Consider the following 18,474-nt stretch of genomic DNA (forward strand, 5'->3'; position numbering starts at 1 on the left):
TTGAGAGTATATGGTGTGGGAGGTAAGCTGCTAGAAGCAGTGAAAAGTTTTTACCAAGGATGTAAGGCATGTGTACGAGTAGGAAGTAAGGAGATTGATTTTTCCCCAGCAAATGTCGGTTTGTGGCAGGGGAGTGTGATGACCCAGTGGTTGTTTGATTTGTTTATGAATGGGGTGGTTAGGGAGGTAAATGCAAGAGTTTTGGAGAGAAGAACGAGTATGCCATCTGTTATGGATGAGAGAGCCTGGGAAGTGAGTTATTGTTCGCCAATGATACAGCTTTAGTGGCTGATTCGAGTAAGAAACTGCAGAAGTTGGTGTCTGAGATTGGGAGAGTGTGTGAAAGAAGAAAGTTGAGAGTAAATGTGAGTAAGAGCAAGGTTATTAGTTTTAGTAGAGTTAAGGAATAAGTTAATTGTGATGTAAGTTTGATTGATGCATTGATTGGAGAAAAATTGGAGGAAGTGGAGTGTTTTAGATATCTGGCAGTGGACTTAGCAGTGAATGGAACCATGGAAGCAGAAGTGAGTCACAGGGTGGGAGAGGGGGCAAAGGATTTTGGAGTGATGAAGAATGTGTGAAAAGAGAGAATGCTGTCTTAGAGAGCAAAAATGGGAATGTTTGAAGGAATAGTGGTTACAACAATATTATGTGGTTGCGAGGTATGGGCTGTAGATAGGGTTGTATGAAGGAGGGTGGATATGTTGGAAATGAAATGTTTGAGGACAATATGTGGTGTGAGGTGGTTTGATCGAGTAAGTGATGAAAAGGTAAGAGAGATGTGTGGAAATAAAAAGAGTGTGGATGAGAGAGCAGAAGAAGGTGTGTTGAAATGGTTTGGTCACATGGAGGGAATGAGTGAGGAAAGACTGACAATGAGGATTTATGTGCCAGAGGTGGAGGGAACAAGGAAGTGGGGAAACCATATTGGAGGTGGAAGGATGGTGTGAAATAGCTTTTGAATGATCGAGGCCTGAACGTACAGGAGGGTGAGTGGTGCGTAAGGAACAGAGTGAATTGGAATGTTGTGGTATACCAGGGTCATCGACATGCTGTCAATGGACTAAGCCAGGGCATGCGAAACATCTGGTGTAAACCATTGAAAGGTCTGTGGTGCCTGGATGTGGATAGGGGGCTGTGGTTTTGGTGCATTACACATGACAGCTAGAGACTGAGTATAAATGAATGTGGCCTTTTTGTCTATCTTCCTTGCTGAAGCATGATATAGTATGCTGTGTCCTGTGGGGCTGGGTAGCACCAGGAATGGATGAAGGCAAGTAAGTATGAATATAAACATGTGCATATATTTACATGTCTATGTATGTGTATGTATATGTATGTAGATGTGTATATGTTGTTATGTTTATGTGTGTATATGGGAGCATGGGGCTAGAAACCCCCCTCCATGTATTTCAACTTTCTAAAAGGCGAAATAGTTGGAGTAATGCGGCGAGTGCTCATCCTCCTTGAGGGCTCAGATTGGGGTGTCTAAATGTGTGTGGATGTAATCAAGATGAGAAAAAGGAGAGATAGGTAGTATGTTTGAAGAAAGGAACCTGGATGTTTTGGCTCTGAGTGAGACGAAGCTCAAGGGTAAAGGGGAAGAGTGGTTTGGCAGTGTCTTGGAGTAAAGTCAGGGGTTGGTGAGAGGATGAGAGCAAAGGAAGGATTAGCACTACTCCTGAAGCAGGAGTTGTGGGAGTATGTGATAAAGTGTAAGAAAGTAAACTCTAGATAGATATGGGTGTAACTGAAAGTTGATGGAGAGAGATGGGTAATTATTGGTGTCTATGCACCTGGCCATGATAAGAAAGAGCATGAGAGGCAAGTGTTTTGGGAGCAGCTGAGTGAGTGTGAGTAGCTTTGATGCACGAGACCAGGTTATAGTGATGGGTGATTTGAATGCAAAGGTAAGTGATGTGGCAGTTGAGGGAATAATATGGGTACATGGGTTGTTCAGTGTTGTAAATGGAAATGGTGAAGAGCTTGTAGATTTGTGTGCTGAAAAAGGCCTGGTGATTGTGAATAACTGGTTTAAAAAGAGAGATATACATAAGCATACATATGTAAGTAGGAGAGATGGCCAGAGAGCGTTATTGGATTACGTATTGATTGATAGGTATGTGAAAGAGAGACTTTTGTACATTAATGTGCTGAGAGGGGCATCTGGAGGGATGTCTGATCATTATCTTTTGGAGGTGAAGGTGAAGATTTGTAGAGGTTTTCAGAAAAGAAGAGAGAATGTTGGGGGTGAAGAGAGTTGTGAGAGTAAGTGAGCTTGGAAAGGAGACTTGTGTGAGGAAGTACCAGGAGAGACTGAGTACAGAATGGAAAAAGGTGAGAGTAAATGATGTAAGAGGAGTGGGGGAGGAATGAGAAATATTTAGGGAAGCAGTGATGCCTTGCGCAAAAGATGCTTGTGGCGTGAGAAAGGTGGGAGGTGGGCAGATTAAAGAGGGTAGTGAGTGGTGGGGTGAAGGTAAGAATGCTAGTGAAAGAGAAGAGAGAGGCATTGAAACGATTTTTGCAGGGATAAAGTGCAAATGACTGGGAGATGTATAAAAGAAAGGCAGGAGGTCAAGAGAAAGATGGAAGAGGTGAAAAAGAGGCAAATGAGAGTTGAGTTGAGAGAGTATCGTTAAACTTTAGGAAGAATAAAAAGATGTTTTGGAAGAAGGTAAATGAATTGTGTAAGACAAAAGAACAAATGGGAACATCGGTGAAGGGGGCTAATGGGTAGGTAATAACAGGAAGTGGTGATGTGAGAAGGAGATGGAGTGAGTATTTTGAAGGTTTGTTGAATGTGTTTGATGATTGAGTGGCAGATATAGGGTGTTTTGGTCGAGGTGGTGTGCGAAGTGAGAGGGTCAGGGAGAATGGTTTGGTAAACAGAGAAGAGGTATTGAAAGCTTTGCTGAAAATGAAACCCAGCAAGGTGGTGGGTTTGGATGGTATTGCCCTGGAATTTATTAAAAAGGGGGTTACTGTGTAGTTGACTGGTTGGTGAGGATATTCACTGTATGTATGGTTCATGGTGAAGCACCTGAGGATTGGTGGAATGCATGCATTGTGCCATTGTACAAAGGCAAAGGGGATAAGAGTGAGTGCTCAAATTCCAGAGTTATAAGTTTGTTGAGTATTCCTGGGGAATTATATGGGAGGGTATTGATTGAGAGGGTGAAGGTATGTACAGAGCATCAGATTGGGGAAGAACAGTGTGGTTTCAGAAGTGGTAGAAGATGTGTGGATCAGGTGTTTGCTTTGAAGAATGTATGTGAGAAATACTTAGAAAAACAAGTGGATTTATATGTAACATTTATAGATCTGGAGAAGGCATATGATAAGAGTTGATAGAGATGCTCTGTGGAAGGTATTAAGAGTATATGGTGTGGGAGGTAAGTTGCTAGAAGCAGAGAAGTTTTTATCGATGATGTAAGGCATATGTACAAGTAGGAAGAGAGGAATATGATTGGGTCCCAGTGGATGTTGGTTTGTGGCGGGGGGTGTGTGATGTCTCCATGGTTGTTTGGTTTGTTTATGGATGGGGCTGTTAGTGAGGTGAATGCAAGAGTTTTGGAGAAATGGGCAAATATGTAGTCTATTGTGAATGAGAGGGCTTGGGGAGTGAGTCAGTTGTTGTTTGCTGATGATACAGCACTGGTGGCTGATTCGGTTGAGAAACTGCGGAAGCTGGTGAGTGAGTTTGATAAAGTGTGTGAAAGAAGAAAGCTGAGAGTAAATGTGAATAAGAGCATGGTTATTAGGTTCAATAGGGTTGAGGGACAAGTCATTTGGGAGGTAAGTTTGAATGGAGAAAAACTGGAGGAAGTGAAGTGTTTTAGATATCTGGGAGTGGACATAGCAGCAGATGTAACCATGGAAGTGAGTCACAGGGTAGGGTAGGTGACGAAGGTTCTGGGAGCATTGAAGAATATGTGTGGAAGTCAAGAACAGTATCTTGAGAGCAAAAATAGGTATGTTTGAAGGATTAGTGGTTCCAGCAATGTTCCAACAATGCCCTCATCCATTCCCGTCGCCACACATGAAATGGAATCCCCCTCTCCCCGTACGTGCGAGGTAGCGCTAGGAAAAGACAACAAATGCCACATTTGGTCAGACTCAGTCGCTAGCTGTCTTGTGTAATGCACCAAAACCATAGGTCCTTTCCACATCAAGGCCCCACAAAACTTTCCATGGTTTACCCCAGACACTTCACTTGCCCTGGTTCAATCTGTTGACAGCACGTTGACCCCGGTATACCACATCGTTCCAATTCACTCTATTCCTTGCACACCTTTCACCCTCCTGTATGTTCAGGCCCCAACCGCTCAGAATCTTTTTTACTCCATCCTTCCACCTCCAATTTGGTCTCCCACATCTCCTCGTTCCCTCCACCTCTGACACATATATCCTTTTTTGTCAGTCTTTCCTCACTCATTCTCTCCATGTGACCAAACTATTTCAATACATTCTCTTTTGCTTTCTCAACCAAACTCTTTTTGTTTCCAGACATCTCTCTTACCCTTTCATTATTAACTCAATCAAACCACCTCACACCACACATTGTCCTCAAACATCTCATTTCAAACACATCCACCCTCTTCCACACAACCCTATCTATAGCCTATGCCTCACAAACATGTAATATTGTTAGAACCACTATTCCTTCAAACATACCTATTTTTGCTCTCCGAGATAACGTTGTCGCCTTCCACACATTCTTCAGTGTTCCCAGAACCGTCGCCCCCTCCCCCACCCTGTGACTCGCATCTGCTTCCATGGTTCCATCAGCTGCCAAATCCACTCCCAGATATCTAAAACACTTCACTTCCTCCAGTTATTCTCCATTCAAAGTTACCTCCCAATTTACATGTCCCTTAACCCTAATGAACCTGGTAACCTTGCTCTTATTCACATTTGCTCTCGGCTTTCTTCTTTCACACACTTTACCAAACTCAGTCACCAACTTCTGCAGTTTCTTACCCGAATCAGCCACCAGCACTGTATCATCAGCGAACAACAGTTGACTCACTTCCCAATCTCTCTCATCCATAACAGACTGCATACTTGCCCTTCTCTCCAAAACTCTTACATTTACCTCCCTAACAACCCCATCCATAAACACATTAAACAACCATGCAGACATCACCACCCCTGCTGCAAACCAACATTCACCGGGAACCAATCACTTTCCTCTCTTCCTACTGGTACACATACCTTAAATCCTCGATAAAAACTTTTCACTGCTTCTAGCAACTTACCTCTCACACCATATACTCTTAATACCTTCCATAGAGCATCTCTATCAACTCTCCAGATCCATAAATGCTACATACAAATACATATGTTTTTCTAAGTATTTCTCACATACGTTCTTCCAAGCAAATAACTGATCCACATATCCTCTACCACTTCTGAAACCACACTGCTCTTCCCCAGTCTGATGCTTTGTACATGCCTTGACCCTCTCATATAATTCCCAGGAATGCTCAACAAGCTTATACCTCTGTATATATTTCCTACATATTCACCATTTCCCTCACCAGCAAGGTAGCACCATAAAACATAGGACAGGGACTTAGAGGGAATAGCCTCACTTAGCCTCCTTTTCTGTTCCCTCTTTTGGAAAAATAATAATGGGAAGGGAGGAATACCAGCCCCCTCGCTTCCTCCCCTTTTAGTCGCCTTCTTTGACCCGCAGGGAATACTTCGGGAAATTTTTTTTCTCCCCTTTCCCTGGGACTAGGGAAGAAAAAGTACTTCCCAAGTATTCCCTACGTGTTGTAAAAGATGACTTAAAGGGCTGGGAGCAGAGGACTGGAAATCCTCTCCCATTTTACTTTCCTAAAAGGAGGAACAGAGAAGAAGACTATGTGAGGATTTTCCCTCTAAGGGTCATCATCTGTTCATGATACTGCCTTGGTAACATGGAAAATGGCAAGTTTTTTTTTTTTTATACTCTGTCGCTGTCTCCCGCATTTGCGAGGTAGCGCAAGGAAACAGACGAAAGAAATGGCCCAACCCCCCCCCATACACATGTATATACATACGTCCACACACGCAAATATACATACCTACACAGCTTTCCATGGTTTACCCCAGACGCTTCACATGCCTTGATTCAATCCACTGACAGCACGTCAACCCCGGTATACCACATCGCTCCAATTCACTCTATTCCTTGCCCTCCTTTCACCCTCCTGCATGTTCAGGCCCCGATCACACAAAATCTTTTTCACTCCATCTTTCCACCTCCAATTTGGTCTCCCTCTTCTCCTCGTTCCCTCCACCTCCGACACATATATCCTCTTGGTCAATCTTTCCTCACTCATTCTCTCCATGTGCCCAAACCACTTCAAAACACCCTCTTCTGCTCTCTCAACCACGCTCTTTTTATTTCCACACATCTCTCTTACCCTTACGTTACTCACTCGATCAAACCACCTCACACCACACATTGTCCTCAAACATCTCATTTCCAGCACATCCATCCTCCTGCGCACAACTCTATCCATAGCCCACGCCTCGCAACCATACAACATTGTTGGAACCACTATTCCTTCAAACATACCCATTTTTGCTTTCCGAGATAATGTTCTCGACTTCCACACATTCTTCAAGGCCCCCAGAATTTTCGCCCCCTCCCCCACCCTATGATCCACTTCCGCTTCCATGGTTCCATCCGCTGCCAGATCCACTCCCAGATATCTAAAACACTTCACTTCCTCCAGTTTTTCTCCATTCAAACTCACCTCCCAATTGACTTGACCCTCAACCCTACTGTACCTAATAACCTTGCTCTTTTCACATTTACTCTTAACTTTCTTCTTCCACACACTTTACCAAACTCAGTCACCAGCTTCTGCAGTTTCTCACATGAATCAGCCACCAGCGCTGTATCATCAGCGAACAACAACTGACTCACTTCCCAAGCTCTCTCATCCCCAACAGACTTCATACTTGCCCCTCTTTCCAAAACTCTTGCATTTACCTCCCTAACAACCCCATCCATAAACAAATTAAACAACCATGGAAATGGCAAGTATGTATGAAAAATAATATATGGAAGTAGTGATAAGAGAACTATAAGTGAAACTAGGGGAAAGGAGATGTCAGTGGAAGAAGGGAGGTAATTACAGATCTCTTGGATAAGAGTGCTTTGCTTCATGAATGATATATTGATTGACTTGAGTTTCCTCATGTAGGTGCATAGATATATAACATATGATTCTTGGACCCAAAAACCCTTAGACAAGAAGTGTGTATCTTTCCATAGCTATGAGATTCAGTTGCTAGATAAGGACTTGGAGTGAGTTTCTGCAATATACTGAAAAGCTTTGACTTTATGGATTAGATTTTACATTTAGTTAGTAACCAGAGATGTACATGTATTAGTAGAGATGAAACCGCTGCATGTTTATTAGTTTAAAGAAATTACAATGAAGTGTTTATGTGTAGGTCATAGAAAAAGTTTTGAGTATAGGTACTTACAACCTGGGCTCGAGATGAAAGCCCATTTTCTGTCCATTTAATCTTACAGTTAGAGTTTCACAAGTCTTTTGATTTCTTTTCTGAAAGGAGCAATATGAACTTTTTTTTGCAAATAATTTTTGAGTTGTGTGAAGATATACTCATCCCAACTCTATAGCTGGTTTATCAATTTATTACTCTGTTTCAAGAGAATTTGTTTTACAAATATGTTTTGAATTACCATTTGATCATGATTACATTAGAATGTCTGTCTTATACTTTAGAAAATATGGAGTCTTCTCTGCATTGTATATAGGTCTAACTTGAGCTGCGTTTATACAGAGTATGGGTTTTGTTCGTATAATTCAGTGTGCTTTATTGTATTAAGTAATTTTTTCTTTGCTCCATGGGTGAATAGGGCTTCTTGTTTGCTTGAAGGAATAACTTCTTTTGTGTAGTTTTGATATTTTCATGTTAAAGGTGTTAGGTAAATTCATAGATTCTTTTCCCCCTCAACTGATAATTATTTTGTAATCATATGAGTCTGTGTAGTATGGCATCATAGGGAATTTTCAATATAAGATTAATGTTTTTTCACTTGCAGAGGCAGTGGCATTGCTTCAAGAATATACTAGTAAGGAGATCAAGAAGACCATTGACACTAAACAGATTAGAAGAAACTGTAGAAACCTGTTAATAGCAGCTGCTACAACCTGCAGTTATGAGCTGACAAGGAAACTATTCAGTATACTTCATTCTGGAGGTCTTGTAAAGCCAGACAATCTTACCTTAGGAGCCCTAGTGAAGTGCAAACTCAATAGGTTAGCAGTTTGATTCCAAGCTGTTGTTGGCATTGATACTAAGTATCTTTTCTTTAGAATATCCTTTTTATTATGAGGGTATAATTGGTGTACATGGGGTATTCAGTGTTGTAAATAGGAAGGGTGAAGAGCTTGTGGATTTGTGTGCTGAAAAGAGCTTGTGGATTTGTGTGCTGAAAAAGACTGGTGATTGGGAATACCTGATTTAAAAAGAGAGATATACATAAGTATATGTATGTGAGTAGGAGAGATGGCCAGAGTGCATTATTGGATTAGATGTTAATTGATAGGCATGTAAAAGAGAGAATTTTGGATGCTAATGTGCTGAGAGGGGCAGCTGGAGGGATGTCTGATCACTATCTTGTAGAGGCGAAGGTGAAGATTTTTAGAGGTTTTCAGAAAAGAAGAGAGAATGTTTGGGGAGAAGATAGTGGTGAGAGTAAGTGAGCTTGGAAAGGAGACTTGTGTGAGGAAATACCAGGAGAGATTAAGTGCAGGATACCAAAAGGTGAGAGCAAATGACATAAGGGGAGTGGCGGAGGAATGGGATGTATTTAGGGAAGCAGTGATGGTTTGCACAAAAGATACATGTGGTATGAGGAAGGTGGGAGGTGGGCGGATTAGAAAGGGTATTGAATGGTGGGATGAAGAGGTAAAGTTGTTAGTGAAAGAGAAAAGAGAGGCATGTGGATATTTTTCCAAGGAAGAAGTGCAAATGACTTGGAGATGTATAAAAGAAAGTGGTAGGAGGTTAAAAGAAAGGTGCAAGAGGTGAAAAAGAGGGCAACTGGTAGTTGGGGTGAGAGTATCATTAAATTTCAGGGAGAAGAAAAAGATGTTTTGGAAGGAGGTAAATAAAGTGCGTAAGACAAGACAGCAAATGGGAACATTGGTGAAGGGGCATATGGGGAGGTAATAACAAGTAATAATGAAGTGAGAAGAAGATGTAGTGAATATTTTGAAGGTTTGTTGAATGTGTTTGATGATAGAGTGGCAGATTTAGTGTGTTTTGTTCGGGGTGGTGTGCAAAGTAAGAGGGCCAGGGAGAATGGTTTGGTGAACAGTGAAGAGGTAGTGAAAGCTTTGCGGAAGATGAAAGCCGGCAAGGTGGTGTGTTTGGATGGTATTGCAGTGGAATTCATAAAAAAAGGATGTGACTGTGTTGTTGATTGGTTGGTGAGGATATTCACTGTATGTATGGATCATGGTGAAGTGCCTGAGGATTGGCGGAATGCATGAATAGTGCCATTGTAGAAAGGGAAAGGAGATAAAAGTGAGTGCTCAAATTACAAAGGTATAAGTTTCTTGAGTATTCCTGGGAAATTACATGGAAGGATATTGATTGAGAGGGTGAAGGCATGTACAAATTGGGGAAGAGCAGTGTGGTTTCAGAAGTGGTAGAGAATGTGTGGATCAAGTGTTTGCTTTGAAGAATGTATGTGTGAAATACTTAGAAAAGCAAATGGATTTGTATGTAGCATTTATGGATCTGGAGAAGGCATATGATAGAGTTGATAGAGATGCTCTGTGGAAGGTATTAAGAATATATGGTGTGGGAGGCAAGTTGTTGGAAGCAGTGAAAAGTTTTTATCAAGAATGTAAGGCATGTGTACGAGTGGGAAGAGAGGAAAGTGATTGGTTCTCAGTGAATGTCAGTTTGTGACAGGGTGTGTGATGTCTCCATGGTTGTTTAATTTGTTTATGGATGGGGTTGTTAGGGAGGTGAATGCAAGAGTTTTGGAAAGAAGGGCAAGTATGCAGTCTGTTGTGGATGAGAGAGCTTGGATAGTGAGTCAGTTGTTGTACGCTGATGATACAGTGCTGGTGGCTGATTCATGTGAGAAACTGCAGAAGGTGGTGACTGAGTTTGGTAAAGTGTGTGAAAGAAGAAAGTTAAGAGTAAATGTGAATAAGAGCAAGGTTATTAGGTACAGTATTGTTGAGGTAAGTTTGAATGGAGAAAAACTGGAGGAAGTGAAGTGTTTTAGATATCTGGGAGTGGATTTGGTAACGGATGGAACCATGGAAGCGAAAGTGAATCATAGGGTGGGGGAGGGGGCGAAAATTCTGGGAGCCTTGAAGAATGTGTTTAAGACGAGAACATTATCTCGGAAAGCAAAAATGGGTATGTTTGAAGGAATAGTGATTCCAACAATGTTGTATGGTTGCGAGGAGTGCGCTATGGATAGAGTTGTGTGCAGGAGGGTGGATGTGCTGGGAATGAGATGTATAAGGACAATATGTGGTGTGAGGTGGTTTGATCGAGTAAGTAATGAAAGGGTAAGGGAGATGTGTGGAAAGAAAAAGGGTGTAGTTCAGAGAGCAGAAGAGGGTGTTTTGAATTGTTTTGGTCACATGGAGAGAATGAGTGAGGAAAGATTGACAAGAGGATATATGTGTCAGAGGTGGAGGGAATGAGGAGAAGTGGGAGACCAAATTGGAGGTGGAAAGATGGAGTGAAAAAGATTTTGGGTGATTGGGGCCTGAACATGCAGGAGGATGAAAGGCATGCAAGGAATAGAGTGAATTGGAACGATGTGGTATACCAGGGTCGATGTGCTGTCAGTGGATTGAACCAGGGCATGTGAAGCGTCTAGGGTAAACCATGGAAGGTTCTGTGGGGCCTGGATGTGGAAAGGGAGCTGTGGTTTTGGTGCATTATACATGACAGCTAGAGACTGAATGTGAATGATTGTGCCTTTGTTGTCTTTTCGTAGTGCTACTTCGCACACACGAGGGGGGAGGGGGATGTTATTCCATGTGTGATGAGGTGTCGATGGGAATAAATAAAGGCAGACAGTATGAATTGTGTACATGTGTATATATGTATATGTCTGTGTGTGTGTGTATATATATATGTACATTGAGATGTATAGGTATGTATATTTGCGTTTTTGGACGTGTATGTATATACATGTGTATGTGGGTGGGTTGGGCCATTTCTTTCGTCTGTTTCCTTGCACTACCTCGCAAACGCGGGAGACAGCGACAAAGAAAAAAAAAGAAAAAAAAAAAAAAAAAAAATATATATATATATATATATATATATATATATATATATATATATATATATATATATATATATATATATATATATGATAGTTTTCATACATGGTGCTTTGACAAGAAAATAGTAAAATTGGAAAAAATGTAGCTTAGACATTGAAACTTATTGATACAGTGGTTAAATTGATGAGAACTGCTATTGACGTTTGTGTAAATAAATTATACATTTCCCTTTTCCATAGCCAGAGGTTGAACCATTATGTGACATTCATTTTTTCATTTCATTTCAAGCTAGAAGTTTCAGTTTTCTAAATTGTTTCTTACATTTTTCATATGTATATATATGTATATGTGTGTGTGTGTGTATATGTGCGTATGTATGTGTGTGTGTATATATATATATATATATATATATATATATATATATATATATATATATATATATATATATATATATATATATATATATATATATATTATTTACACAAACGTCAATAGTAGTTCTCATCAATTTAACCACTGTATCAATAAGTTTCAATGTCTAAGCTACATTTTTTCCAATTTCACTATTTTCTTGTCAAAGCACCATGTATGAAAACTATCACTCCAGTAACACAACTATACACATTTACTTCCCCATTAAAAAAGTTCTGGGGAAGTCTGTCTCGATACACTGCGGGACACTCTACCACCTGGCGAGGTTTGTGTTGCAATGGTTCTTGATTTACAAACGTAGTAGCATCACTGGTGGGCCAAGGTAGTTCCGTTGGCGAAGAGGAGCTCATGAAACATGTCAGAAAGCATTCTACTGCAGGCAGGAGTGAAGGCTGATGCAAACTGGTATCGCTCTGAATGATGTGATGGGGACGAGATGATCCTCTGACTCACGTCCTAGAGATCCGATCCCACAGAGCGGACGAAGCTGCTTCTTTTGACGAATATACCCGAAGCGAGTCAACGTGAAGGAGTTACCACAGATTTGGTCATTGGGGCTTCAGTTATTTCCCACTTCTGACAGGAGTATGAGGAACGACGATCAGCTGGATGGATTTGGCAGTCTGTTTCCCCTAACACAAACACAAGCTCCACATCTGGCATATGTTGCACTAGCGAACCCCAGGATTGACGTATAGCATGACGAAATGAGAAAAAGAAAGAGACAGGAGGTCAAGAGAAAGGTGCTAGAGGTGAAAAAAAGGGCAAATGAGAGTTGGGGTGAGAGAGTATCATTAAATTTTAGGGAGAATAAAAAGATGTTCTGGAAGGAGGTAAATAAAGTGCGTAAGACAAGGGAGCAAATGGGAACTTCAGTGAAGGGCGCAAATGGGGAGGTGATAACAAGTAGTGGTGATGTGAGAAGGAGATGGAGTGAGTATTTTGAAGGTTTGTTGAATGTGTTTGATGATAGAGTGGCAGATATAGGGTGTTTTGGTCGAGGTGATGTGCAAAGTGAGAGGGTTAGGGAAAATGATTTGGTAAACAGAGAAGAGGTAGTAAAAGCTTTGCGGAAGATGAAAGCCGGCAAGGCAGCAGGTTTGGATGGTATTGCGGTGGAATTTATTAAAAAAGGGGGTGACTGTATTGTTGACTGGTTGGTAAGGTTATTTAATGTATGTATGACTCATGGTGAGGTGCCTGAGGATTGGCGGAATGCGTGCATAGTGCCATTGTACAAAGGCAAAGGGGATAAGAGTGAGTGCTCAAATTACAGAGGTATAAGTTTGTTGAGTATTCCTGGTAAATTATATGGGAGGGTATTGATTGAGAGGGTGAAGGCATGTACAGAGCATCAGATTGGGGAAGAGCAGTGTGGTTTCAGAAGTGGTAGAGGATGTGTGGATCAGGTGTTTGCTTTGAAGAATGTATATGAGAAATACTTAGAAAAGCAAATGGATTTGTATGTAGCATTTATGGATCTGGAGAAGGCATATGATAGAGTTGATAGAGATGCTCTGTGGAAGGTATTAAGAATATATGGTGTGGGAGGCAAGTTGTTAGAAGCAGTGAAAAGTTTTTATCGAGGATGTAAGGCATGTGTACGTGTAGGAAGAGAGGAAAGTGATTGGTTGTCAGTGAATGTAGGTTTGCGGCAGGGGTGTGTGATGTCTCCATGGTTGTTTAATTTGTTTATGGATGGGGTTGTTAGGGAGGTAAATGCAAGAGTTTTGGAAAGAGGGGCAAGTATGAAGTCTGTTGGGGATGAGAGAGCTTGGGAAGTGAGTCAGTTGTTGTTCGCTGATGATACAGCGCTAGTGGCTGATTCATGTGAGAAACTGCAGAAGGTGGTGACTGAGTTTGGTAAAGTGTGTGAAAGAAGAAAGTTAAGAGTAAATGTGAATAAGAGCAAGGTTATTAGGTACAGTAGGGTTGAGGGTCAAGTCAATTGGGAGGTGAGTTTGAATGGAGAAAAACTGGAGGAAGTGAAGTGTTTTAGATATCATGGAGTGGATCTGGCAGCGGATGGAACCATGGAAGCGGAAGTGGATCATAGGGTGGGGAAGGGGGCGAAAATTCTGGGAGCCTTGAAGAATGTGTGGAAGTCGAAAACATTATCTCGGAAAGCAAAAATGGGTATGTTTGAAGGAATAGTGGTTCCAACAATGTTGTATGGTTGCGAGGCGTGGGCTATGGATAGAGTTGTGCGCAGGAGGATGGATGTGCTGGAAATGAGATGTTTGAGGACAATGTGTGGTGTGAGGTGGTTTGATCGAGTAAGTAACGTAAGGGTAAGAGAGATGTGTGGAAATAAAAAGAGCGTGGTGGAGAGAGCAGAAGAGGGTGTTTTGAAATGGTTTGGGCACATGGAGAGAATGAGTGAGGAAAGATTGACCAAGAGGATATATGTGTCGGAGGTGGAGGGAACGAGGAAAAGAGGGAGGCCAAATTGGAGGTGGAAAGATGGAGTGAAAAAGATTTTGTGTGATCGGGGCCTGAACATGCAGGAGGGTGAAAGGAGGGCAAGGAATAGAGTGAATTGGAGCGATGTGGTATACCGGAGTTGACGTGCTGTCAGTGGATTGAATCAAGGCATGTGAAGCGTCTGGGGTAAATCATGGAAAGCCGTGTAGGTATGTATACTTGCGTGTGTGGACGTATGTATATACATGTGTATGGGGGTGGGTTGGGCCATTTCTTTCGTCTGTTTCCTTGCGCTACCTCGCAAACGCGGGAGACAGTGACAAAGCAAAAAAAAAAAAAAAAATATATATCACCCTGGGGATAGGGGTGAAAGAATACTTCCCACGCATTCCTCGCATGTCGTAGAAGGCGACTAGAGGGGACGGGAGCGGGGGGCCAGAAAACCTCCCCTCCTTGTATTTTTTTTAACTTTCTAAAATGGGAAACAGAAGAAGGAGTCATGCGGGGAGTGCTCATCCTCCTCGAAGGCTCAGACTGGGATGTCTAAATGTGTGTGGATGTAACCAAGATGTGAAAAAAGAAGAGATAGGTAGTATGTTTGAGGAAAGGAACCTGGATGTTTTATCTCTGAGTGAAACGAAGCTCAAGGGTAAAGGGGAATAGTGGTTTGGGAATGTCTTGGGAGTAAAGTCAGGGGTTAGTGAGAGGACAAGAGCAAGGGAAGGAGTAGTAGTATTCCTGAAACAGGAGTTGTGGGAGTATGTGATAGAACGTAAGAAAGTAAATTCTCGATTAATATGGGTAAAACTGAAAGTTGGTGGAGAGAGATGGGTGATTATTCGTGCATATGCACGTTGGCATGAGAAGAAAGATCATGAGAGGCAAGTGTTTTGGGAGCAGCTGAATGAGTGTGTTAGTGGTTTTGATGCACAAGACCGGGTTATAGTGATGGGTGATTTGAATGCAAAGGTGAGTAATGTGGCAGTTGAGGGATTAATTGATATACAAGGGGTGTTCAGTGTTGTAAATGGAAATGGTGAAGAGCTTGTAGATTTATGTGCTGAAAAAGGACTGGTGATTGGGAATACCTGGTTTAAAAAAAGCGAGATATACATAAGTATACGTATGTGAGTAGGAGAGATGGCCAGACAGCGTTATTGGATTACGTGTTAATTGACAGGCGCGCGAAAGAGAGACTTTTGGATGTTAATGTGCTGAGAGGTGCAACTGGAGGGATGTCTGATCATTATCTTGTGGAGGCTAAGGTGAAGATTTGTATGGGTTTTCAGAAAAGAAGAGTGAATGTTAGGATGAAGAGGGTGGTGAGAGTAAGTGAGCATGGGAAGGAGACTTGTGTGAGGAACTACCAGGAGAGACTGAGTACAGAATGGAAAAAGGTGAGAACAATGGAAGTAAGGGGAGTGGGGGAGGAATGGGATGTATTTAGGGAATCAGTGATGGATTGCGCAAAAGATGCTTGTGGCATGAGAAGAGTGGGAGGTGGGTTGATTAGAAAGGGTAGTGAGTGGTGGGATGAAGAAGTAAGATTATTAGTGAAAGAGAAGAGAGAGGCATTTGGACGATTTTTGCAGGGAAAAAATGCAATTGAGTGGGAGATGTATAAAAGAAAGAGACAGGAGGTCAAGAGAAAGGTGCAAGAGGTGAAAAAGAGGGCAAATGAGAGTTGGGGTGAGAGAGTGTCATTAAATTTTAGGGAGAATAAAAAGATGTTCTGGAAGGAGGTAAATAAAGTGCGTAAGACAAGGGAGCAAATGGGAACTTCAGTGAAGGGCGCAAATGGGGAGGTGATAACTAGTAGTGGTGATGTGAGAAGGAGATGGAGTGAGTATTTTGAAGGTTTGTTGAATGTGTTTGATGATAGAGTGGCAGATATAGGGTGTTTTGGTCGAGGTGGTGTGCAAAGTGAGAGGGTTAGGGAAAATGATTTGGTAAACAGAGAAGAGATAGTAAAAGCTTTGCGGAAGATGAAAGCCGGCAAGGCAGCAGGTTTGGATGGTATTGCAGTGGAGTTTATTAAAAAAGGGGGTGACTGTATTACTGACTGGTTGGTAAGGTTATTTAATGTATGTATGACTCATGGTGAGGTGCCTGAGGATTGGCGGAATGCGTGCATAGTGCCATTGTACAAAGGCAAAGGGGATAAGAGTGAGTGCTCAAATTACAGAGGTATAAGTTTGTTGAGTATTCCTGGTAAATTATATGGGAAGGTATTGATTGAGAGGGTGAAGGCATGTACAGAGCATCAGATTGGGGAAGAGCAGTGTGGTTTCAGAAGTGGTAGAGGATGTGTGGATCAGGTGTTTGCTTTGAAGAATGTATGTGAGAAATACTTAGAAAAGCAAATGGATTTGTATGTGGCATTTATGTATCTGGAGAAGGCATATGATAGAGTTGATAGAGATGCTCTGTGGAAGGTATTAAGAATATATGGTGTGGGAGGCAAGTTGTTAGAAGCAGTGAAAAGTTTTTATCGAGGATGTAAGGCATGTGTACGTGTAGGAAGAGAGGAAAGTGATTGGTTCTCAGTGAATGTAGGTTTGTGGCGGGGGGTGTGTGATGTCTCCATGGTTGTTTAATTTGTTTATGGATGGGGTTGTTAGGGAGGTAAATGCAAGAGTTTTGGAAAGAGGAGCAACTATGAAGTCTGTTGGGGATGAGAGAGCTTGGGAAGTGAGTCAGTTGTTGTTCGCTGATGATACAGTGTTGGTGGCTGATTCATGTGAGAACCTGCAGAAGCTGGTGACTGAGTTTGATAAAGTGTGTGAAAGAAGAAAGTAAAGAGTAAATGTGAATAAGAGGAAGGTTATTAGGTACAGTAGGGTTGAGGGTCAAGTCAATTGTGAGGTAAGTTTGAATGGAGAAAAACTGGAGGAAGTAAAGTGTTTTAGATATCTGGGAGTGGATCTGACAGCGGATGGAACCATGGAAGTGGAAGTGGATCATAGGCTGGGGGAGGGGGCGAAAATCCTGGGAGCCTTAAAGAATGTGTGGAAGTCGAGAACATTATCTCGGAAAGCAAAAATGGGTATGTTTGAAGGAATAGTGGTTCCAACAATGTTGTATGGTTGCGAGGCGTGGGCTATGGATAGAGTTGTGCACAGGAGGGTGGATGTGCTGGAAATGAGATGTTTGAGGACAATGTGTGGTGTGAGGTGGTTTGACCGAGTAAGTAACGTAAGGGTAAGAGAGATGTGTGGAAATAAAAAGAGCGTGGTTGAGAGAGCAGAAGAGGGTGTTTTGAAATGGTTTGGGCACATGGAGAGAATGAGTGGGGAAAGATTGACCAAGAGGATATATGTGTCGGAGGTGGAGGGAACGAGGAGAAGTGGGAGACCAAATTGGAGGTGAAAAGATGGAGTGAGAAAGATTTTGTGTGATCGGGGCCTGAACATGCAGGAGGGTGAAAGGAGGGCAAGGAATAGAGTGAATTGGATCGATGTGGTATACCAAGGTTGACGTGCTGTCAGTGGATTGAATCAGGGCATGTGAAGCATCTGGGGTAAACCATGGAAAACTGTGTGGGAATGTATATTTGCGTGTGTGGACGTAAATATATACATGTGTATGGGGGTGGGTTGGGCCATTTCTTTCGTCTGTTTCCTTGCGCTACCTCGCAAACGCGGGGGACAGCGACAAAGCAAAAAAAAAAAAAAATATATATATATATATATATATATATATATATATATATATATATATATATATATATATATATATATATATACATATATATATATATATATATATATATATATATATATATATATATATATATATATATATATATATATATATATATATATATATTTTTTGTCGCTGTCTCCCGCGTTTGCGAGGTAGCGCAAGGAAACAGACGAAAGAAATGGCCCAACCCACCCCCATACACATGTATATACATGTACAAGCAAAAAAAAATAAAAATATATATATATATATATATATATATATATATATATATATATATATATATATATATATATATATATATATATATATATATTTTTTTTTTTTTGTCGCTGTCTCCCGCGTTTGCGAGGTAGCGCAAGGAAACAGACGAAAGAAATGGCCCAACCCACCCCCATACACATGTATATACATACGTCCACACACGCAAATATACATACCTACACAGCTTTCCATGGTTTACCCCAGACGCTTCACATGCCTTGATTCAATCCACTGACAGCACGTCAACCCCGGTATACCACATCGCTCCAATTCGCTCTATTCCTTGCCCTCCTTACACCCTCCTGCATGTTCAGACCCCGATCACACAAAATCTTTTTCACTCCATCTT

The 18,474-nt window shown here is 41.6% G+C and overlaps 1 protein-coding gene across 2 annotated transcripts in view; it reads left to right on the top strand.

Moving 5' to 3' along the window:
• LOC139759410 (leucine-rich PPR motif-containing protein, mitochondrial-like) overlaps positions 1–18,474 on the top strand; it is a 407,417-nt gene that overhangs the window by 301,176 nt on the left and 87,767 nt on the right. For both annotated transcript variants that reach the window (XM_071681494.1, XM_071681495.1), the window contains exon 11: positions 8,075–8,291. In XM_071681494.1, the coding sequence (XP_071537595.1) occupies positions 8,075–8,291 (217 nt within the window). The remainder of the gene's footprint in view (positions 1–8,074; positions 8,292–18,474) is intronic.

Source organism: Panulirus ornatus, chromosome 33 (genome assembly GCF_036320965.1).
Source record: "Panulirus ornatus isolate Po-2019 chromosome 33, ASM3632096v1, whole genome shotgun sequence".
NCBI lineage: Eukaryota > Metazoa > Arthropoda > Malacostraca > Decapoda > Palinuridae > Panulirus > Panulirus ornatus.